The sequence below is a fragment of the Tetrao urogallus genome, assembly GCF_951394365.1.
Source record: "Tetrao urogallus genome assembly, chromosome: 11".
NCBI lineage: Eukaryota > Metazoa > Chordata > Aves > Galliformes > Phasianidae > Tetrao > Tetrao urogallus.
Window position 1 is genome coordinate 2930998 of NC_136824.1, and position 24018 is coordinate 2955015.

Here is a 24018-nt window from a genome sequence, read left to right on the forward strand (position 1 = left end):
ACACAGGCACCTCCTTTCTGACGAAGGATCAGCAGGGCCGTCTTTCTTTCTATATAAACCACAGCCAGGGAAAGTAAAAAACGAGTGTCTCATGATCAGAAGCTATTCTGGGATCTGGGAGATCCCAGCATCACCTTCTCATTGACCAGACAGGTCTCCAGGCACCTCTGCCACATGAGCTTTTCTCATGGAAGCATTTTCCACCCCTCTTTCTGAAACAGCCCCATTGTTCAGTGAGGACAAGCAAACCAGCAGGGCCAGGGAGCACCATGAGGACCCCATTTCTCCAGCTGCAGCATGGATTGCATTAGCAAAACTTCGTCAATCACAAGCTTGCTGTAAAACTATATATAATGCAATGGAAAGCACATCAACAATGGCCAGATAGCAAAGCCCTAGGCTGTTGCACCCCCCCTTCCAAATGTGCCCATCATTAAGTAATTTGTGAGTAAGAAGTGTATATTACCAGAGAAATTATGTGGAAGCTGAAGAAATGAGATGATGCTTTGCTGTGACTGAGGGAAGGAGGAACTCAGTGGCCTAGACCTAACCAAGATCGCTTCTGCTTTACCCAATGACTGCTTCATGGAAACACTTGGCAGATGTATCACACTTCCTCTTACACTTTTGGCCCCTTTATAAATTCTTTAAATGCTTTCCAGTGCAATGGTGTAGTTAGAACAATATACTCCTTGTATAACAACCACTGCTTGGAGAACATGGGCTGGTCATCACCTGTGACCAACTTCTGGGCAATTCTGCAGTCACAAATGGCTGTTTCAGGGAGGTTATGTGATCCCAGAGTTAGCTATCAGAGTCTACAAGATAGTGTATTTTGGTCCCAACTTGAAATGTTCACCTTCTCTTAGGCAAATCAAAATTTTTTAATTGACCTAACCAAAACTTCCTAATGAGGATGCACAGGAACGTGCAGCAAGTAAATGTCAACAAAAGCTTCATTGAATCTAAGTGATCCGAGCAATTCTACTGTTTGATATATTTAAATATTATTGGCAGAAAGACAGTGTTGCTCATCACTGATGTTTGTCATGCATCTGCCATCAAGATTTCTACGGTTGTATTCTGCAGAGTAAACTGACCTCCCACCTATGACCTGAGGTAGAGGCATGAAGATCTTCAATGAAAAAATGCCCTGCAATTGAACTAATTCCAAGCTTGCAAAGGGCAAAACTGATGAGTCAGAGTGACAGAAATCTTGCCCTCAACCAACAGCTCTACCCACGTGGCTTTGTAGAAGTTAACTGGAGCTTTCAAACATTGAGCCAAAGAAGGTGAGCCAACCATTCTGAGCTTCCCAAAGAGCACAGAAGCCATCCGCTGCAAAGCTAAGCATCTTGTGAACCAAATCACCCACTTCACAGAGGACTTTCTGTTGACTTCAGAAATAATGCATTGATTTCTGACATGCAGATGAAAAATAAGCAGCAGCGAGATTTATAAGCTTAATTGATACTCATCAGTAGGGGAAGAAAAAGTGGAAAAGTACATTCTACTGACTAAGGACCATTTCATTTCTACAAGATGCATGCCTGAACTATCATCAGTACTGCACTCACGTAGGTTGGGAATAACATTTTGCCAGCATATGCATCAGTCAATTTTAGCAAAAATCTGGGCTGAAATCCAAAGAAATTCTGCCTACACCTTTAACCCCACGAACTTCATGCTCATTACCCTGAACACTTTGTGGCTTTCCTAACAGGATCTGCTCGCACTGATCGTGGGATGTGCTGTAATAAGGTCTTCCTAGTTCTTGGAATTAGGTTGGAGCAGGTTTAGGAACCAGCTTCGCACTTTGCTCATGAGGGTCTACATTAATATTTGACAACACATATGGGACAGTAAGTTATGATATCGTATCAAAACTTCTTGGGTAGTCCTGTAACAGAAGGCTGCTAGAGACTCCAGAAGCTGTCGTGCACCCACTCCCTTGTGATTTCCTTTAATTTTTGCTGAATTGGCCATAAATCAGAGTTCCTGTGCTGGCGTGGGATGCTTTAAAGCTATGGCCCCAAATCTGCATCTTCCTTACTCCCGAGGCTGCATCAGGGAAGCAGACAAACGCAGCCAATTTGAACTGAAGCAGAATATTTGGGCTCACTTCTCAAACACATCTGAATTTCCATGAACCTAAGACTACAGGGTTTACTCTCTACTATTCAGTCCCTTATCCCTACATTTATTTAAATTCTCCATAGATCCACAGTTTCTTTGCTTGCCTTCTACTAATGACCGTAAGCAAACCAAGCCCTATTTGTGAAGGAAAAACGAGGGTATTAACTTAAATGAGAAGCATATCCTTCATCTCCTCACCACATCACTTACCAGCCTGCACTACGGCAACTAACTCTGAAATCAAGAGCATGTTGTGTGTTTAATTCTTTGGGAGTAGTTTTTAAGTTTGCCTTTGGAGAAACAGCCTTTCACAAAAGCTAAGACCAATTTTCTGTCAAACACATGAAAATGGAAACAGTGGTTATCAATAAGAAAGCAGCGTTATTTTAATGCTATTCAAATACTACAGCAGCATCAATTTAAAAATGCAGAAGACTGTGCAGTTCCAGCTGCAAGAAATGAAATAAAACGAGGTCTAATTAACAATAAAAGGCACCATGACAATGCTAGAGATGGATGCAGTTACCTCCAGTCTCAGGCCTTGTTATTAAAGCAGCTGGAAGAAAGACCTAACATTTCTAGATTTACAATATGCCATCACCTGTAAAGAGGTAATGGCTTGCAGGTGATGCTGTGAATCAGCAAACAGCTGCATAACTGAACAGTACACATATGGATTATTGTTACCTTTATGTCCCAAATTGCTGCACTTTGACACATAACCCCTCACAGTTTCTAAGTACTGCATTCCTTCCTTTGATAAGACTGGCGTTCTTGGCAAATGATGTTTTTATTTATCAGAGAAAGATATAAACGAGATGCTTAACACAGGATAAAACTGGGAAGAAAGCTACCTTACTTCAATCCAGACTTACAATAGCAGAAGGACTTTAAAAGTGCTACTGACCTTGTCATAATTTGTGCAGGTATTCCCAGAGACAGAAGCAAATCAAGACGATGGCTTTAACACAGCCTCCCATTCAGCGACGCTCAATTAAGCTATTAATTCCTTGGACTGTCAGCCACCCACCTCTGCTCCAGCACTGACAGCTCTTGCAGTGGCCACTGTGCATCACGCCGTCGGCTGGCTGGCTGCTGCTTTGTCTGAATTAACCACTGCATTTTAGCCTTGACAGTTATTTTCATCCCTATGCCCCATTACGGTGAAATCCAAGCCTCTGGTTCAGCGAGGAGCTGGGGATGGGGGTGGGCAGGAGGCTGCCTTTCCGGGCTGAGCTCAGTCAGTAATTCCTCAACAGCAGCAGACGGCCACAGCTAACCTCCACCAGCCTCATCTTTGGCCATTTTGACTTCCGAGCGAGGAAGGAATGGGGCAGAGCTGAGGTGTCTGTCTGATGTGCGGAACCAGAGTCTCCGCATCACACTGATACCTCTCCCATTGCTCTGAAAAACTCCAGATCCACAAACTGAACCCACAAACTGAGCTCATGGGAAGCCTCCACTCATTTCAAAGGGTGAGGGATCAGTCCTACGTTGCGCTTTACAATTAGACGGGGTTGGAAAAGGTTTTCAGTCCTATGGAAATTTCTGAGAAAATTATTCCCATCCCAAACCAGGAAGAAAAAATTAAACCTGTGTTTATTTAACACAATATTGTATCTTTTTTTTTTTTTTAATTCAAGCCAAGTCAGCCAAAATGCTTCATGAAACAAAGATGCCTTTAGGGTTCCTTTGATGCTAACGCATCAAAACAGCATTTCCCTACTTATTCATTTATAAATGAATAAGTTTCATTCATTTCTTAAAAGACAGCCATGAACCAAGACATGGCCCAGCACAGAAGGCAGTTTCTCTGCCTGCCCACATGGCCCCATAACCAACACCCAGCCCGGAACCATGCAAAGAAGGGGCTGTAGCAAAAAAGCCCGTAATCTACTCTGTCTCATTTTCACATTTTGGAAAAAATGGGAATATTCCAATCAATTCAGATGTAAAATAAAGCCAGCAGGGTTAAAAAGCGGTCAGAAGCATTTACAGAAGTCCCTGTGAGGAGCTAAGGAGGGAAAGTGACGGTGAATGTGCCTGATGGGGAATAAGGTGGTTCACCTGGGAAGTCCAGCTTCCCACTGGAGATGCTGGGACAGAAGTGGGCTGTGTCCTTCTGACCATTACTAATGTCTCCTCTTGCTGAGTGAAACACACCAGCCTCTCAGGACAAGGAGGGAAACCTACACACACACTTTTTCTGCCCACTATATGTGGTTTGTTTTCACCCAAATTCCCACAATTTAAGCTAATTACAGAAATGGCCTTATGCTAAGGTCTGCTTGCCAAGCCAGCAGAAAACATGATGCATGTTGCACAAATATAACCTGCATCTACAACATGGCTTATCACAGCGCTCCCTGCTTCCAAAGGAAGCTTACAACCCTACAAAGAACCAGAAACGAACACACAAAAATGCTTCAAACGTGCCAGTTCAGTCCTGAAGGGATCTTTTTCATTACTCCTGCATAATCTGGTGCTATTTTAAAATAGTTTGCGTGCCAACACCATGCACGCTAAGTGCTGATCTGCAGTAAATGTTTTCCAGCAAGCACACAGGATTTTGGAAAAGGCATGCTGACAGTTTCAGGTACAGCAATGCACAGTGACTAATTATCACAGAGCCAATGGAAATTATCTATTTACAACAACTCTTAACCTGCAAGGAAAAAAAAAAACAACAAAAAAATGAACAGATGCTCATGCAAATCTGAAAGGAAAAAATGAAGTCCTAGGCAGAAAAGTACTTTGAGCTGCTGCCTTTTTCAGGGCTCCAGAACTGAGTTATGAACAACAGACCCCTTGGAAAGCTCTGGCTATGTATTTACACAAACACTTCTTCATCATCCAGGGTAACAAGGGAGACAGAAATACCCCAAGAACATCAACACTGAGAGAAACGGCTGTATGCAGAGCTCTGCCAGATGTGAGCAGGTTCCTGCATCTGTGCACGTGCCTACCAGATCCCCGTGACTCTGGAAATCATTTGCTTTGTCTAAGAATTTCTGATGGAATGGCTATTTCTGTTTCTCTGATGTAGAAAAGAGGCTATAGAAAGCAAAGGACACGGAATTGAGCTGAACAAGAACACAGTGAAATGAACACTGGGGTACGACTGCCAGAGCAAACCCTCCTGCACTGATCAACTCAGCACTCACGTGGTGATTCACCAAAGGGAACCAGGCATTCCCTCATCAGTGAGGACCATGGCTTTGCCCTCTCACCTGAGGACAGATGCCAGGCCTCACCGGCTCCAGTGTCCCTTCTAACAGGAGGAGTGCTCAAAGCATTCGTGGCAAAGGGACGGCCGCCGTATCGAAAACACAAATGACTCAACCCTAAGTGAAAGTCTCTATTTTCGTCTTCTGGCCCCAGCTGTAGGTTCCAGTCCTACAGCCTGAGTTATTCCAATGTATGCTTTTGTATGCAAGGCCAGCTCTGCCACTCTTCCTTTCCAAGCTTTAAACTGAAAGACAGTCATGAAACACGCAGAAGTAGAACTACGCTTTTGGATTTTCTTTGTGTCCATTTTCAGGCATGGCTGGGAAGAGAGGAACGTTAAATCATGAAAGGTATCTCCAGCATGGACACTGCTGTCCAACTACATCAAATAATATAACCACGAAATCAAACCAGGATTGAATTCCAATTTGCAACTTCACGAAGTACATTTTGGCTTCTTTTGAAACTTTCATCAGAATGGTAAAATTCCCATGTGTGACTGTTTTCTTGCTTTCAGACAACTCATTTGCTCAGTATTCTTCTAAAAAAGTAGTGAGAGAACAAATAACGACAGTGGTTGGACGGAGCAAATCACTGCTCCATTCAGACCCCCTTGAACCCATCTGCACACCCAATTCTCCATCCCTCCATCACATGACAGAGGTCCTGAGCAGCTGCTGTCACCTGCATGGTCTCTTACAGAACCTGGATATTTGAAGATTTTGGAAAGACTGGCCTGAAAGGAGGAAAAAAAGGTGTAGCAACATTAAAAAGCTATGTAAAAATACTTTGCACAACTCCAGTTTATCACATTCTTGGAGAATCTGGAAGAGGTAAAGAAGATTAATCAGATAAACGGCCTGCCTAATTGTAAGATTACAAATGAAACGAGCTTGGTTGGCTGAGGACGGAAGAATGAAGGCTGGATAGAGATGGGAGCACTGTTTATAAATACACCCGGAGGGAGACATCAGGGAAGGAGGAGAGCTATTTGTGTGCTGGGTATGAGTACATTTCAGCTGCCAATTAGAAGAAAGTATGAGGAGTTGGAGAAATGAGGCTTTGGAACAGTTCTCTAGAAAAAGCAAAAGGAACAGATGAGTAACTCATTGAAAATATGCCTTGCATAAGATTGAGGAGGGTGACAGCAGGACATGGGCCCTCAGCCCTGCCCATCCTACAGCCGTGTTCCAAATTCATAGAATCATCACAGAATGGCCTGGGTTGAAAAGGACCACAATGCTCATCCAGTTTCAACCCCCTGCTATGTGCAGGGCTGCCAACCAGCAGACCAGGCTGCACAGAGCCACATCCAGCCTGGCCTTGAATGCCTCCAGGAATGGGGCATCCACAGCCTCCCTGGGCAACCTGTTCAGTGCCTCACCACCCTCTGGGTGAAAAACTTCATGCATGCACAGAACTGAACCCAGCCATCAGACACGGATGGGCATAACAAAGACTGCTTGCAAGGAACATGGTAGGAAGGAAGGGTGTTCATTAAACAAGCTGGTAGATCTGGGGGAATACAGACACACCTGAGGGAAGAGTCCCTGCAAGATAACTGAGGGGGGAAATACCCCACACCGTGAGATCCAAGGTCAGTACATAATTTGTTGTGCTTCTTTAACTGTTATCTTATTAAATACTTCACTCTTTGCAGCCCCCACCTCTCATCATGAAGACAGCAACTCCAGATTAGTTCAACTGGAAGTGCAATCATTGCATTGGATATGGCTGGCATCAAGAGAGACGAACAGGCAACAGCAGAGCCAAGGGAAGAGCAGAGCTGGGAAGGATACCAGAGAAATGATATGAATGTGATATTCTGGAAGAGGAAAGAAAGAAAGAAAAAGTGAGAAAGCGAGCCTCTGCTCCAGCTTCTATTGGACTCGTGAGCTTCCATTGGCTTCCATGTGAGCAAGAGCAGATCCTCAGAGTTTTCCAGGAGAAAATATCAAGGAGGCAATATTACTTTAGCAGCTGTGTCTGGAAGAGAAGAGAGAGCTTTAATGAAAGGGTCTCTGCTGTCGGCCAAAGCAGGGTTGGTTGCAAGTCAGGCTGCTTGATGATGTGCTGCCAAAAATTTAACAGGGGCTACCAGAAAAAGCCTTTCCATTGCAAGTGGCAAAACCCCAGAGTGGCAGAAGTGCCTGCATTAGCAGAGAGGGGAGAAAGGGGAAATATTTCCTTCTTGTCTTCCCTTCTGGGAATGCCAGCTCTCATTTCAGCTGAGGACAGCCAAGGATGCTGTGCTCAAATGAAGGCAGTGCTGTGAACCTGCTGCCGCTGACAGCATTTTCAGATGGCTGCTCCAAGGCAGAGAGGGCAAAACCAGGCGAGGATGTTTCATCTCCTTCCCACCAACATACGGGGAACTCAGACCCACGGCATTGGAGAACCTTTTATTTAATAGCTTTTGCTCTGTCATTGCGTGACAGATCCCAGGTGCAATACATTGGAGAACTGCAACCGTGATTACAAGCCAACTTGAGGGATGGCTTTTTTGTTTTGCAAGCTACATCTGAGATCTGAAAAGGGATCATGTCCATTAGTGTTTATTTTTTAAATTAAAACATTCCTGTTTGATGGAAAAATAAAAGCTTTTTCAAAGGCTCTTTGATGTGAAGGATGGCAGACATGCAAGAGGAGGTCTGGTCTTCAGCAATTATCAGCACTCCTTTTGAGTCTTACTCCCTAGATGGGATTTCAGTGTGAAGCAGATAATCACGCTGCAGAGTGTGGCAGCAATAACCTGCAGTCAAACCACTCCTTGCCCAAGGTGGGAATGCAACAGACAAACCTGCAAACCAACTAAACGCAGGTGGGGCAGTTCCAAAGCAGAAATGCTTTTACAAGATTGCCTGCTGAACTCCTCCCTGGTAGCCGCGCCAGCTTTCCAAGCGATATTCTGATCATTAAAACAAGCAGTGATGTAATTTCCACAGCGACCACAAACATACCGAGAATATTTGAGCTAAATTTATCCCGACTTCTCCTTTGAATCACTGCTTCGGTTTGTTCTTTTTCCATGATTTTCAGCTACGCACAGGAAAGGAGCAGCGGAGAGAGCGGGACAGAGCTGTCCCAGCAGTGCCTGAAATGCCAGCCTCCATGCTTGCCACATTTGAAGCATTGCAGAGGAATTTAAACCACTTTGCAGCTTCCACCAGAGATCCCCTCTGACTGCAGGAGGGCTCTTTGAAGGGGAAAGGTCTTCAGGGACACACAGTTATGGTGAAACAACCAGCACCCAAATGAAAGGGCTCTGCTGTGGTTTTACCTAACCATCCAGAGAAGCAATCGCTGAGCGTACAGACTGATTAAGGAAGGGAATTAAATATCAGCCTAACTCCTAACATCACTCCTAACCCTAACGGGCTGCCCAGAGAGGCTGTGGATGCTCCATCCCTGGAGGTGTTCAAGGCCAGGTTGGATGGGGCTCTGGGCAGCCTGGTCTAGTATTAAAGTGAAGGCTGGCAGCCTTGCAAGCGGTAGGGAGGTGGAGCTTGATGATCCTTGAGGTCCCTTCCAACCCAAGCCATTCTATGAGTCCATGACCTAATAAAGGACAGGACTCACTTATACAGCAGACTGAGAGCTCTCTGGCATCAAACCCTTCCCCCGACACCCTCATCTACCATGCAAACATTTCCTCTGTTAGTTGCCTTCTGCCAAGCACAGCCTGGCAGCCCCATTATTGATCAGAGAGATGGAAATCAAACAAACAGCAGCCTTAACGCTCTAAGGATTCCTGCAGGTCAGGCCCAGAGCCAGTTATATCAGCACAGAGACTTAATGGGTTTTAGATAAGGCCCCACAAAGGCTTCAGAGAGGATGAAAAAAAAAAAAGAAAAATCATAGCACTTTCTTTAATGCAAGTATAAAATTACCTACAGCATCACTGGCAAAACAATAAATCAATTACAGGCCTGGTAAAGACTGAGTAGGTGTGAACACTATCAATTGCTTTTTCCCACTGAAATACAGTACAGCAGTTCAGGCCATGACCACAGTGCCAACCTCACCTGACAGCAACACAGCCACAGGCAGGGAGCTCCTGAACACAGGTTCTAAGTGGAAAGGATTTTCTTTCCTTATCACCCCATCTTTGCTTTTTTTCTTGGCATTTTGACAGAGCTGTCTTCAGTTCCATGTCAGCGTAACACACAACTGGTAAATTTTAACTGGAATTTGGAAAAATAAAGCTGTAAAGCAAGAGATAAAGCCAAGCATAGTTCAGATAAAGATCAGTGTTCCACTACTGCCTGAAATTCAAGCTGTCTTTCAGGCTGGACTCTGCCCAGTTGGCTTCCCAAGGTCTGTGCCACACCGCTGGCGTTCCCAGCAGCGCTTTCCTTCTTGCTGCCGCCCTGAAGTTACAGCAATCACTGGGAAAAATTGGAGCTGCCACCCTTCAGTGCTCCTTTACACCCCCTCGACTCCAGGCTGGCACAGCAACCGTGAGCACAAGAACCAATTTCCCAAAGCAAACAGCTTTTTTGGATGCCTCTGATTCAAAGTAAGGAACATCTTCGGTGGGATGTTCCTGAAGAACAGCTGAAACGTCTTAAATTGGGCACCTAACTCTACATATCCCTGCATTCACTGCCATTTTGGTGTGACACGTGGCTGTGCTACAGGCTGGTAGCAGTGCAGGCTGCACCACACGAGCTTTCGGCTGCAGGCTGCCCTTCTGCATCATTTGGTCCCTTGTGAGATTTCACCACTTCTGTATGAAGCGTGTATTTAAATGTGTTTAAAAATATAAGCCTATTGCTACTTCACCAGCGTACTTCCTATTCCTGCACAGCATTTCCTACTTCTCTTTCTGCAGGGCATTAGTAAGACCAGCTCACATCAATACCTGAGCTATTTTTTGCCCACACATCCTCCCCCTGTTGTTGTGTTTTTTCACTTGTGAGAATACTTTCAATTCACTTTTTGGACTCAAATTAACTCACAGCTTAACAAGCAGGAAGAAAAACAGGGAGCCCACAGTGCTTGCTGTACAGAAGCTCAAGCAGCCAGCAGGCTTTGCAGGTCTCAATGCTCTGCATGCATCCCAGCTATCCTCCTGCTCCTCCTTGCTCCCACACTGCTGCAGCAGACCCAGATGATGCTTCCAGACCCTGCAAGAAGACATTGTCCCAGGAGCACAGCCAGTTTCAAAGACATCCTAAGTCTCTATTACTTAACCCTGGGCTGTCGCCATTCAATCCCTTGTGAAACTTCCCATGTAGAGTTACAGGGTTGGTAGAGCAGTGCTTCCTGTCTGAATGGCCTTAGCTCTCCCTGCAAAGCTCTTCTCACCAGTGCTGGAGGGCCGCTGCGCCATCACTAAAGGTCCCTTCTTTCAGACCAAGCACAAAGCCCTGTGCCGTTTGGGAAGCACTGGCACCACTGTCCCACACTGTGTAACACAATGATGATACAGCACACCTCATCAGTACTCATCTCCAGATTTAGCAGAGAGAAGAGACACCCTCTGCTGTGTCTGAAAGGCAATCCAGTTCCAGCACACAAAATGCACACAAACAACCTGGGACTCTGATGAGGATTCTCGGTAAGAGAGAGATGAGCCCTCTAATAAAATTATCCTTGCATTTCAGAAGACAATTATTGCTTTTCTACACCTTCGCTGAATTGTTTCCTACAAACCTGTATGAGAATTAAATGCTAACTGTAAAATTTCTATGGGTTTCCTTTCCTATGGACTTCCTTCCTACCAGAACCACGTTATGTCACTTTCACTGTATTACACAGAGCTCTTCAACTCAGTTAAAATAAAGCCACGCTGCTTCAGGAGAGCCTGCAGCCACCCCATACCTCTGTGGCTTTCACACTTTTTCATTCAGATTACGTGAACAAATCCAGAGAGGGGAAGCTGGGTTTGAAGAGCTCCAAAAAGGGAGCATCGCTCTGCACTGCAGCCACAAGAGGAGCCCGGCAGCATCCTTGAGGCTGCTCAGGTTTGGTTGAGGACCACAGATGCTGGCGGGAAGCTGGGATGCAAGCTGGGATGCAGGCAGGATTGCTGCTGTAGCCACGTGGCATAGCAGAGGGAGGTGTGGATGCAGCAAGGTGAGCACACCTTATCGTATGTTACATTTGCTTGCTTGAGTCAGTGATGCTGCAGGTTGTCCCTGTGAACACCTGACCACACGCACAGCTGTCAGGGATAAAAAGCCCTAAAGCCTTAAGGCTTTCATGTAATCAAGGGATGGGCTGTATGTACAACCTGCTTGTATATACCCACACATCCTGCCCAAAAGCAGACTTGAGGCACAAATGGGGTCCTCAGCATTAAATATCTGTGATCTCACTCCCCTTCCCTGCGTTTCCCACCCGATGGCAGCAGGAGGCTGCATCCAGGTTGATAATGGATGCATGTAAATAATAGATTCAATAGTGGAAGCTGAGTGAGTCACTGCATTCCTGCATTCAAGTTGCGTAACAGGATCCAAAGGCAGAACAAGGACCAGCCAGCGGGCCAGCTAGATAATGACAATTATTCTTGGCAGGACCCAAAGAATCCCCAAACAAAAACGAGTTTAAACACATACAATATGATCACAAAGAGCAAACGGAGCAGGCAGCACAGATCTTCTGCTCTCCTGGGATTGCTCTGCCAGTACTCCAAAACTGCTCATCAAGTGAAATAATCCACGCACGTCAGAGCAGAAGAGTTATAACGATGAGATCTGTGTGCCTCCAGTTCAACCGACTGCATTTACATAACAGAAAGACATAGGAAATTTCTCAGAAGAAGAACCGAATTCCCAGCGCAGAGATTCACATATGCCCTTTTCTCATTATTCGCTCACACACTGATTTGCTTATTTGCTGTATCTTTAAACAACAAGAAAAACTTGTCAAATCACCACTGCAGAATAAAAGCATTAGCAGCTCTTAACACTTGAGAATTAAAACCCTGCTCATGAAGGATGCTTCGTATTGCCCAGCATTCAATTGGAGATATTTCCTCCAGAGAGAAATGCAGGTGACAGAATTCAACGATATTAAAGGCAATCAGAAACGTTCAGTTATTGAGTACTAGAGAAAGGTGCAGTGCTAATTAACCAAACTAAACAAATTAAGGCTTAAGGAATAAGCAGAATACATACAGAGGAAGGGAAGAGTTCCCAGAGCTCCCTGTGACGCTGGTGAGGAATGTCTTCGAGCAAGAGGAGGAGGACTCTGAATCAAGTATCAGATCTTGCTTCATCGTTGCTGATAAAACCCAAAATAGGGCTGCAAATACATTAGCTCCTATCGAAGCCTGCTTACTCAGTACAAAGCGTCAAACACACCTTCATCCCACACGCAGCACGCAGATGCTGCCTCCTAATGAAGCATTTGTTGCAAGGGGGGAACACCGTTACACAACGAGCAGAGGGCTGTTCCACAATGCAGAAATAAAGCTGGGTTTTGGCTCAGAGAAGGGCAGCAATGCCCGGGAACTGAGGGTTCCAGTGAGAAAAATAGGCCAAAAGTTAAAAAAAAAACATTAAAAAAAAACAAAGGAAAAAAAAAAAAAGTAACAAAAAGGAAACAACCTGAAGCATATGTCCCTTCCTACAGAGACATTTCCACCCACAGATCTATTATATTACATAAACGCAGAGCTCCCCATCCGCCCCAGCAGTAAATCACTGCAGTCCCTGAAGCTGACAGCAGAACTGGAGCAGCACCCGTTCAGCCTGGGAAGCGATGCTCTGATTTTAGCAGCTCTCCTACCCCGAATACACACTGCCACAGCGTCTGGGAACATATTTGCATTCACATGCTGAAAAAGCACAGATCCTGTAAAACATATTTAGGAGCTGCCGAGACACGATGCACATATTGACTAATCCCACGGGCCTTGGGAGAAAACTTCTCTTCCAAGAAATCTATTCTTACCACACAAACAGCCCAACATCGCTCTCCTTGCAAGTAAAACTCCTTGCTCTGAACTGCAGCCTTTCTAATGTGGCTCTAATAATCAAGCCTTTCTAATAAGGCTCAGTGCACTGATAGATCTTTCATACATCCAACACTCATTGCGATGCAAGTTCTCCAGAAAGCCTGGTCTGGTGGTTGGCGACCCTGCACATAGCAGGGGGGTTGAAAGCAGATGATCATTGTGGTCCTTTTCAACCCAGGCCATTCTATGACTCTCCTCCCGCTCCCCATCTGTGCAGGAAGGAAAGCGGTCGCCCCATTACCGTGCTGTGGATCCATGTTGCTCTCTCTGGAAACAGCAGATTCCTCCGTCCCCACGCACCAGTACATTCTGGGTCTCAGTGGTGAAGATCCAACAGAGCAAACTTTCTGCAGCGCCTCCGACTGAGCGTTGTCAAAGCTGAATGTCAGCTAAATGCAGGGCAGAGCGGCTGCTACCAAACGCCGTCCTGATGGAGCATCGTTTACCCTGGTTGAAAATCAACAGCAAAGCAAATCAACCATTCCGCTATTGATACTGCAAGAAGTGCATCCCTATGCACTCCAACACAGCTGCAAAAATGCTGCTTTGAAGAAACACGCTATGCAAATGTGAACGCAATTATTTTCATAATAGCTTCATTAAGAGCACAGCGTGAATTAAGAGGGGAAACCAACAACATCTCCACTACTGCTCCCAGTTTTCCTCCGCCAAAGCTGCTGTGCCTTTGGGTGGTGCAGCTCCACATTCCCCACAAGCTCTGTGAAGGCAGAGGGCTGAAACAATGAAACGCAGCTGGAAAAATCCTAAAGGCAACCTCAGAACCTTTCCCACCCACAACGACTGCAGCTCTGGTGTGAGAAGCTGGAAAACGTTGATGCGGTCACTGAGAATCCCCTACAGAAAGAAGAGGGCTCAGAGGGACACAGCAGCATCTCTGCCCACTCCTTTCAGAGAAGCCCAGTGCTCCCAAAACAGCTTCTTGAAATCCTGCATGCAGACCAAGCTTAGGAGCTCTTGTGCTGGCTGCTGCTGGCTGCACACAGCTCAGGTGCCTCCCATGGCATTTCTACCTTCTCACCTCTTCCAATCTGCACACCCGTAACGTTTTCTCCTTTTCCGTGCCTCTTCCACAGAGATTAAAGACAAGGGCTGACTTTGCAGTCTGTGCCCAGCCGACACCAGCGTTCCTTCATTTTCTGCTTTCAGTTTCGGTCTGCAAACATTTCTCAGATTCAACACAGTGACCTTTTTCACCTTTGAACCCTATTAGATTTTCTCACGCCTGCTGTGCGATGCTGAGATTTGGAACCAGAAGCCCTCATTGAACAAAACACACAAAGCACTTTGGTAAGCAGGACCCAGGTGTGTGGATGGCTTCCTGAGCTGGAGATGGGTCACTGATCCACCACCACCACCACCCAAAAGCTGCCTGCTCCTTCCTCACTGCAGACACAGCACTTTAACCACAAACCAAGTGTTAAAAAAAAAAATCATCACTGAATGCTTCATCAGCTGTTTCTAGGCAAGTGTTTGAGTTTTAGGTGCACTCACAGCAAAACTCAGCTTCTGATAATCCCTACTTTGTGTGCCTGGCAGTGGGATGCACAGCTCAGAGCTGGGCAATGGGCAAAGCCACGGGCTGCGGTTTGGCGCTTGGGAGCTTCTCAAAGGTGGGAAAAATGATTTGGGTGATCATAAGAAAAGGGAGAGGGCTGCACGCAGGCACCTTCACACCCATCCCACAGCTGAGCAATTTTGCAGCCCTAATTCTAAATGGACACAGGTGTGCAGACACAGCCCAGCATCATGGCCTCCACACATCAGAGTGCAACTCGGGCACCTGTAAGGGGCTGAGTTTGGAAACTTTCACATGGAGGGGATGAATAAATGTTCTTCACATCCAGCAGAAGCAATAGCACAATTTCGATCATCGGTTCCCTTTAGCTGCAGCTATGGCAGCAAGCATCGAGCTGTCAGTGCACCACTCTATTTCCGTATTTCGGGGCCTCTGTGTCTACTAAAAACACCCCCACGGTGCTTTTACCTTAAGCAAGATGCACCCAGCTGTAACACGTGCAAATACCGCGTCTTGATTTGATGCAGGGAGAGAGAACTCCCGGAAAAACGGCCCGTGTGGGTCCTCTGAGCTCTGCAGAATGCCACACCGCAGAAGGAGCACAAGAACACAGCCGGGGGAGGGCTGCAACCCCATCACATGTATTCCCAACGCCTCTCCTGAGTCTCCGTCACCGCGTTTTGGTGAAGCGGAGCCCCGCAGGGAACAACCGCGGAAAAAAAGCACAGCAGATCGCACGACGGAGATCGAGGAGGCACCCGGTGCGTACAACTCACCAGGAAGCGGCACCATCGATCCCAGCCAGCAACGCGAGCCCCACGTTGCCCTCAACTCCCGGGCGGGCTGAAGCGGCTCGGGATGAAGGCGCGGTGCCGCCCCGCACGGCCCCCGCTCCGCCGCGGCCCCGCGCACACGCAGCGCCCGCCGCCCCCGCTCGCTCCGCAACTTCGCTCCCAACTTTTTTTCGGAAGCTCGTTCCCCGCTTCCCTCCGCATAGAAAAGCCTCCCCCCCACGCACACCACTCCACCCGCCCCGCAGCCGGCGTTGCGCTGTGGCACGGGCAGCCGTACCTCCTGCGTCCCGGGGCTGGCGGCTCTCCGCTGCCACCGCCGCCTCCTCCTCCTCCTCCTCCTCCTCCTCCTCCGGCGCCGGCCGGCCGCCTCGCTGTGCTGCGCGGGAGGCGGAGGGAGGAAGAAAGGGAAAGGAGCGGGGCAGCCGCGCGGCGCCTCCTCCGCCACCGGCCCCGGCTGGGCCCGCCCGGGAGCCGCGGTCAGGGCGCGGTCGGGGCCGCGTCTCGCCCGGAACCCCGTTGGCTGCTCGGGACGCCGCTCAGCGCCCTTCCCCGCCGTGGGGCACGGCGAGGACGGCGGGGCTGCCCCGATGCCGGGCTCGTTCCCCACACCCATCGTTTGGTGTCCGCCCTCTGCCTGGGTTCGCCCTACTCGTGCTTACACCGCTTTAGTTTTGCGCGTTCTTTTTCTTCCTGAAAGAACCGGAGGCGGAGGGGCCGCACCGCCATCTCTCAGCCGTGCGGGTGCTTCGACGCTCGGATTTGTGCCCGAGGCCCGGCCCAACCCGAGATCTGTTTTCTAAAGGCTGCTCCTCGCCCGGATCCCGGAGCTGCTCCACTCAGGAAAAACACAGCAGCATCGCCCCCTGCCTCCCGCCGGGCGCCGCAGCCAACACGTGCGGTGCGCGCATCCCTGCCCGCCGCAGCGCCCCGCACCGCCTGGGGCCGCACCGGCTTTCACTGCGCGGTAGTCCGGCTGTATTTTCCCCACCCGACGTACCTCACTAAGGGAAGGCATTTCGGCGTGCCTTTCGTTTATTTATAACGCTCCCTTGAACGACACGCACAGATCCTTCTCTGGACCAAATCAAGAGATGCGGTTTTTGAGGATGGAAAAAGCCATATCCGTGGCTGCTGCTGCTGCCTGAAGTTTGTTCCGCAGTGCTTTTCGCTCTGTGGTTATGGAGACGTAGAGAAGATCTTCACGGGTGCTTTCAAGTGTGTTCAGATGTCCATTAATCTGCATCTGGCTGCAGCCACCTGTTGGGCACCCTCTGCACCTTCCATTGAGTCTGCTGTCTTTTATGCCTCACGCTCTGATTCTTATACAGACCCTTCTAACACTTTATTTTTTTTTCCCCCTCCACTGTGTGAAAAAAGAATAAAATCTACAATCACGTTTTCCCCCTTTGTTCTGAAAGAGACCATAACTTCCCTTAGCACGAATTCCTTCGCTCCATCTTTTTTTCCTTTTCCAATTCTCATCCCTCTCTTCCCGGCTTTACTCATAACTCTACTGCTCACATCACTCACAACAATCCCTTTTTATCTCCATGCTTCTCCCTTCTCATGTTTGGCCACAGAGCTCCTGAGTGATGCTATTACCGAGTGTGTAGGGAGATGGTAGGAGTTTGTATCTATTCTCACCTGGTCCAGTGGTTGGTGACCCTTCCTGTGGCAGGGTTGAAACTACATGATTTTTGAGGTCCTTTTCAACCCAGGCCATTCGATGATTCTGTGATCAGATGTGAAGAGCGTTAAAAACGATGGTATGTTCCTGCTCTGTCTCCTTTGCTGATAAAGGAGATAAGACAGGAATGTCTCATCATGGGGCAGTCATACAACAGTGGCTGTGTCTCAGAGGGTTTCAGGAAGCCCCATGTGGCAGCAGTGCCTTCAGATTTCTCCATCTGGAGGCCCATTTCAGAAGGCATAAAGGATCCATCCCACTTTGCACTGGAAGGAACTGTGCCTGCTTTGGCAGCTGCAGTTCTCCTCCCCTCTCCACTCACTGCAAGTGGCACAGCTTTCAAGAGAGCCTGCTCAGAGGGTAAGCTAACAGCCACTCAACCCAGCTTTTATTTGTAAAGCTGACCACACTTCAGCACTTGGTTTCCCTTGCCTTTTTTTAGAGCACACAATTCTTCACCAATTGCAGAAGCGAATCCAAGTTGTGAATCCTTCACAGTTCCCCAGTGCGATACAGAACCCCCACGTACACACCAGCAGACTCTCCACGTTCAGCCCTGCTGCACGGAAAGGGCACCTGGAAATCACATCTTGTGAGCCCCGAGCACATTTCTGTATGGAGAACACTGCTTCTGTATGGGGAAACAGACACCAGGCTGTTCTAGGAAGAACCCCCTGCAACCAACAGCACAGTGCCATGCTGTTCCACAAGCGAGGAGCCTTAACCCCTTCCAGTGTACGAGCAATAGAAGTTTCCCACTCCCCCTCCTTACTTTGAGCCACATCAATATGCAGCACGCAGAAACTATTTCACAAAGTCAAACATTTATTAGGAACAAGAACTATTACAAAAAGATGCCCATAGTCTAAATATATACAAGAAGTTTAAACATAGCATTTTCATGTACCCTTGGTTATAAAAATACATTAGATTAACTGTATCCTAATTTATAAATATAGTTTGTTTTTTTTTTTCTTTTTTTATAAAGTAGTATTTCATGAAAGCCTTACTGTGCAATGAAAGAATATATACCCTCTAAGGGGTTGTTTTAAAGTTAGTGTCTAGTGTAATATAATTTAGAAAATTCAGTGTGTAGAGTCAAACCCTGATTTATACAATACGAGATACACTGACTTAAAAAATTTGATATGGGAAAAAAAGAAGTTGAAATATATATTATACATATAAAGCCAAAATATTAAGACTGTAAGAACTTCAAATGATTTCAGTATTGACCACTGTTAATCAAAAGTGAATACAGAGATACATCAGGATAACCAGCCTTTTACTGTTTGCCTTACCTCCATCCTGCCCGACTGCAGCCCCAGTAAATCATCTGGTAGGCAAAAGTAAAACGTTTGTCTGAGAAGACGTTTGAGCTTTAAGTGTATTACAAAAATAGAAGCTTATTTACAATGTTCCCATTTGGCCTTTTGTGGGGTGAGGGAGGGCACTTCCTTTGTTGGATGGGGAGATGTGCCCACCTCCCACCACCATGGGAGGACAGGCACTCAGATGTACACAGCTGTTGGAGGTATGTCATTTAAGTAATTAAGCAGTGTTGAAGTGCAAACTAATAAGGAAGTTTAGGCTCATGCAAACTTTTTCCTTAACTTACCATCGCCCACCTTCCTTCCTCCTTCTGATAAACATCCACTCATGCAACTGAACTCGATACTGACAGCTACCTCTCTGATCACAGAAGTTGCTGGTTAAGACCTTGCTTAAGATCACAGAAGAGAAGTTAGACCTTCATTTCTGCTTCAAGCCCTGACATCCAGAAAAACTGCAAGTCTTCACCAGTGCTCCATGGAGAACTGCCCACGTTCCATAAGGAGTCTGCATCGCTCTGCTTTCAGAGGATGAGCCTAGCAAGATCAGATGAACTTCCTAACCAGCTGACACCACTAAATCCTGCTTTCTTGCAGCTCCTGCAGACATGGAGCTTCTCATATATTTGTAAGTGGTTCTCCAGTACAAAAATCAGGAAAGTAATGAAGCCAGGAACTGAGGACAGCAGGTGGCTTTTCATTAACCTTGTAGTAAGCAACATCTGGGCATGCAAAGAAACTACTGCAGGAGATTCTAAGGCATGAACTTGGTGTGACAGCCACTCCATGGATGCTGCTCATGGAAGTGCATGCCTACACAACTGTAAGCCACAGACAGCTCATGGCAGTTCATTCCTCAGTGAAGGAACAGCTACAGAATGACAACACGTACTGCAAAGTGCTGACACATTTAAGTCCAGCCATAGCTCATTCCAGGCTAATTCATCTGTACACCTACATGCTTAACATTCGGTATGGTCTTAGGAGCACCTGCCTTTTTATACTGTACTTCCAGAAATCCATTTTAAGCTACATTCACAAGGGATGAAGAAGCAGTGAGAAGAATTCATACGTTTTACTCTCACAATGATAGCTCTGGCTCAAAACATGAAGAATCTCAGAATTGTAGGGGTTGGAAGGGACCTCCAGAGATCATCGTGTCCAACCCCTCTGCCAAAGCAGGTTCCCAAAGAGATGTTCACACAGTTACAGCAAAAGAGAGAGAAGGACAGCTTTCTGCAGCTCTCCTGCTCCCTCTCAGAAGGAGTGGCATGGGGTGTTTTCCATGGGGTATCTACCATGCAATGTGTTTAGAATTCAACTTTGCATCATCACGGTAAGTACAGTGCAAAATCCTCTTGCAAAAAGTGCTACAGTGAAGGTATGAGATACAATTGTGACTCAGTGGGAGCCAGAAGAGCTAGCAAGTGTGTAACTTGCATTTACAGCATGTATGATGTGTGCACACCAAAACATCAGCTTCAGAGGACACTTGGAAGTCTAGCTCTGTCAAGAGACATGCTGGCCCCAAAGGAGCCCTCTAAGTAACTCCCATCAATGTCATTCAGGGCTAGAATATCACCAGCGTGGAAGATGCATGTATAATTAGAGAGACCAAGATAGCTCTTTCAAAAACCATTTCTTTACAGATCCTTCCATGAAAGCTTGCACTCCCATCTAAAACTCCAGCTGCAGTCTTCACACAGACTCCATCAGTGTCAGTTGTATTAGCCTTATCACACAAGTCCATTTATACCAAGTGAAATCCAAGTGCATCTGAAGAAGTTTAACAGTCAACTAATTGCTAATGGTACCAGAAGTCTCTTTAACATGCCAATGATGTTCAGATCCTTTAGGGGTACAGTTTGAAAGCAGATGTCCTGCTAACACTGTGACTGGGGAGTATTTTAGACACAGGTAGCAGATGAGTGTTAAGACAGGGATTGTACAGCACAAGTGTGTGCTCTGCTGCCAGTAGGGTCAGTTAAATCAGTTTTCAGAGAGCCAGTTGAAAAAACGGAGTCCAGTAAATTCAGTGATTCTAGAGGAATGAAGTTAGGCATTTCCATTTTCTTTCTTACCCCTCCCCTCCCACCTGCTCTGAACACGTCCCCAGTGTGTCACATTCAGAATGTCAGCATTTTTAGGCCTCCTGTTTTCATGGACTCTTCTGGGACAATTTAATGGTGACTGTTTTCACCTCAGTATATTCTGCCAAAGCATATTCACCACTGGAAAAGAAGAGAGAGAAAGGGACAAATAATTGTGTGCACTTCCTTAGGAGGTTTCTGCACAAGTGACACAGATCAACAGCTGCTGTAGGCCACTAAAATCAGATGTGAATTTGCCCAAGATATCATTTTGCTCACTGTGTCTAATAATCATGGCACACATTCACATACATACAGCTACACTGTCACAGAAGCAGCTTTGAATGCTTCTGGCCAACTCACAAGATGACATCTCATGGCTCTCAGTGAAAACTGAATGCTATTCTGGTAAGTCATAGAAGAAATAACCACACCAGTGAGCAAAAAGGCTTGCAGGTGGAATTGACTGCCATTAAGATTTTATAAAGCAGGTGAAGGTAATCCTGAAGGCACTGCTTATGCCTCCATAGCTGTGCTTTTAATCCAAGCTGTACTGGCCTAGCACCAACCTGCACAGCATGCTGTAAGCATAAGTTCACAAGAAAATTCAACAATATAACCACCAAGTCACAATAATTACTGCATTTACAATTCACAAATAAACAAAATACTGAGCAAAACTTACAGTTCTCTGCCATTTCCTGACATTTTAAAGCCACCAAAAGGAGCCTGTGCATACAGAGCATTGTAACAGTTGATCCTACAATGAAAACATCAATTGTAAAAAGATAACATCAAGGAGAAGCAAGGTGATGACAACAGACACGTTATAAAGAAAGGCTGTCAGTTTTATTTTTATATAGTTCGTTTCCTTGAGAAATCAGATTTTAGCAATAAAATCTTATTTTGCTACAGAAGACACTTGGGTGATGCTCTGAGTCTCATATCTCAACTTCCTAGCCTCTAATGGCTCAGACATTCATGCTTGAGCTGGATTTTATGCTTGTTTAGAGTTGTGCTTAAAGGTAACTAAAAGCCCAGCCTAGCTCCTAGTTTAATTCCAACATGGTGTTGGAACCAGATGGTTTTTAAGGTTCCTTCCTACCCAAGCCATTCTGTCATTCTAAAATAAATACATTTTCTGCAAAAGCTGTCTAAATGCTCACCACCCACTTCCAGGTACAGAGAAGAAGTTGGCCTGCATTAGACACTTGTGTTCTAGTAAAACAGAAGTTCTTCTACCCAGTTCTAATAGGCACTGGGTAGAAAGACCTAATGCAGATACTTCCTCAGCAACTCAGTGAGATGAAATGAGTGAAGAGAAGCAGGTGTGCTCTGGTGCTGTAGGACTGCACCTTCATGTAGGTATAGCACGGGTATCCTTCAAAGCTTTAGCAAAGGGTTGCTAGTTAGGGTAGTATGGTTAGGTTGAGGTTGGACTCAATGATCTTTAAGGTCTTTTCCAACCTGAGCAATTTATGATTCTATGATCGTGTATTTTTATGTATTTTTCAGAGGTAGATTCTTCTGGCACAAATTTCTGAAATCATTCTGCATGCATAAAATTAGACACCAGATCAAATTCCTGTCCTTACTGGGAAAAAAAAAAAACACCAACAGATCAGTATTCCATCTTTAACATTGTTCCAATATAAGAAACGCTGTAAGCAAGAATACCCACAGATCTTTCCAACAGTGGTGTGATGCCATCTACTGCCCATACTCATTTGTGCAGGACCCCTTCTGGTGCTGCCTTAAGATCACGAGCTGCTTTTTTTCTACATACATGGTTTTGGAAGGCATCGTATCTGGTGGAACTTGGTAAAACCCCTTCATCTTCTGAATTATCCAGAAGTGAAGAACTACAGTGACTGAATTAACAAAGATACTAATTCATGCCAGAACGTCTGGTCCTCACCATTTTAGTCTGATACGTGGACATTGCTTTCCAGCAAAATATCAAGAATTAAAGAGACTCATGAATGTGACCTCCAGCACTTACACAGGTTTCCAAATTACACAGCCCTCCTCATTCCCAGCAAACAAAACACCAGGTTAAACTCATATTCCATCCTGCTTACCAGACAGTTCCCGACTGCAGAGCAGAAGCTAATGTTAATGCTCTGTCCAGATTCTTCGTGAACACTGCAGCTGTGAGTCCATACTCGGTATTGTTGGCTCTTCTTATGACCTCTTCTATACTCTTGAACTTCATAATAGGCTGAACTGGCCCAAAAATCTGCACATCAATTAAACATTAGTATAAGAAAGCCTTTTCTACTCATGGTAATTTTGAAGCAATCAGAAGCTCTGTTTGGATAATATAATTGAAACATTATACACATTTCATAGCCTTCAAGAATTCACTAGAAGACTCTCTTAAAAACTACTGATTAAACTGAATTAAAATACAGTGATGTGCTGTGGTGGTTAATAAGTGCTGAAAGCCACAACTAACAGATGAGCTACAAAAATCAAAATAAGCAGAGTTAGATCTGGACAAGTTTCAGAAAGTCAAAAAGCAATTAGTGTATTCCAAACATTGCAAGTTTTCTTTAACTTCCCTTTTGCCAGTGTATGCAGTTAATTTGCATGCAGTGCATTTCTGAAGGATGTGCCTGACCAGAAACTTGGCATCACAAGTATGAAAGCTGCCAGCACACCCTAACTTCCCATTTCTGGGATGGAGTCCTCCATCGAGCACAGTCCTGAACTTAGGCACCATTCTGGCTGGCATAGCCTTGCAATACAATAACCCTTCACCAAAGGTGAGAGAAAGTCTCACTTGTGCCAGCCCAAGGGCCAGTCCAGGAATGTGCTGGGCCTTAAGGCACATACAAGTGTTCCTAAGATTTTTTTTTCCTTTTGGAAGATCCAGGTGTTGAACTGTTTCTAGGTAAGGTGCAGAACCTTGTTCCTAGGTAAAAAAAAACCCATGTATTTGCAACTAAACCACATATGAACAAAACTGGATAAGCCTCATGAATCACAGCTTGGGATTTGGAGTCAGTTCATTACAAAAAAGGCCTGTCATGGGATTTGCAGCTTTTCTTTCCATCTATTTTTAGAATGTAACTCATGCCCAGACTGACTGATATCTTCCCCAGGTTCCTTGGAGGGCCAGTTGGACTTTAGCATCAACTTATTTTCCACTGGGGAACATGATGAAAAGTAAATTAACTACATTTCAAAGGAATATCACAGGATCTAATTATGTGCAGCTTGTTCAATTTTTCTGTATATGAATAA

At 45.8% G+C, this 24018-nt stretch overlaps 2 protein-coding genes across 3 annotated transcripts in view; both read right to left on the bottom strand.

Moving 5' to 3' along the window:
• Positions 1 to 13638, bottom strand: part of LRRK1 (leucine rich repeat kinase 1) — a gene marked incomplete at both ends in the record, with an annotated part of 64520 nt that extends 50882 nt beyond the window's left edge. The window contains one exon of the mRNA XM_079540745.1: positions 13572 to 13638. Within this exon, the coding sequence (XP_079396871.1) occupies positions 13572 to 13638 (67 nt within the window). The remainder of the gene's footprint in view (positions 1 to 13571) is intronic.
• Positions 13639 to 20837: 7199 nt separating this feature from the next.
• ALDH1A3 (aldehyde dehydrogenase 1 family member A3) overlaps positions 20838 to 24018 on the bottom strand; it is a gene marked incomplete at both ends in the record, with an annotated part of 32319 nt that continues 29138 nt past the window's right edge. For both annotated transcript variants that reach the window (XM_079540972.1, XM_079540971.1), the window contains 3 exons: positions 20838 to 20910; positions 21455 to 21529; positions 22851 to 23008. In XM_079540972.1, the coding sequence (XP_079397098.1) occupies positions 20838 to 20910; positions 21455 to 21529; positions 22851 to 23008 (306 nt within the window). The remainder of the gene's footprint in view (positions 20911 to 21454; positions 21530 to 22850; positions 23009 to 24018) is intronic.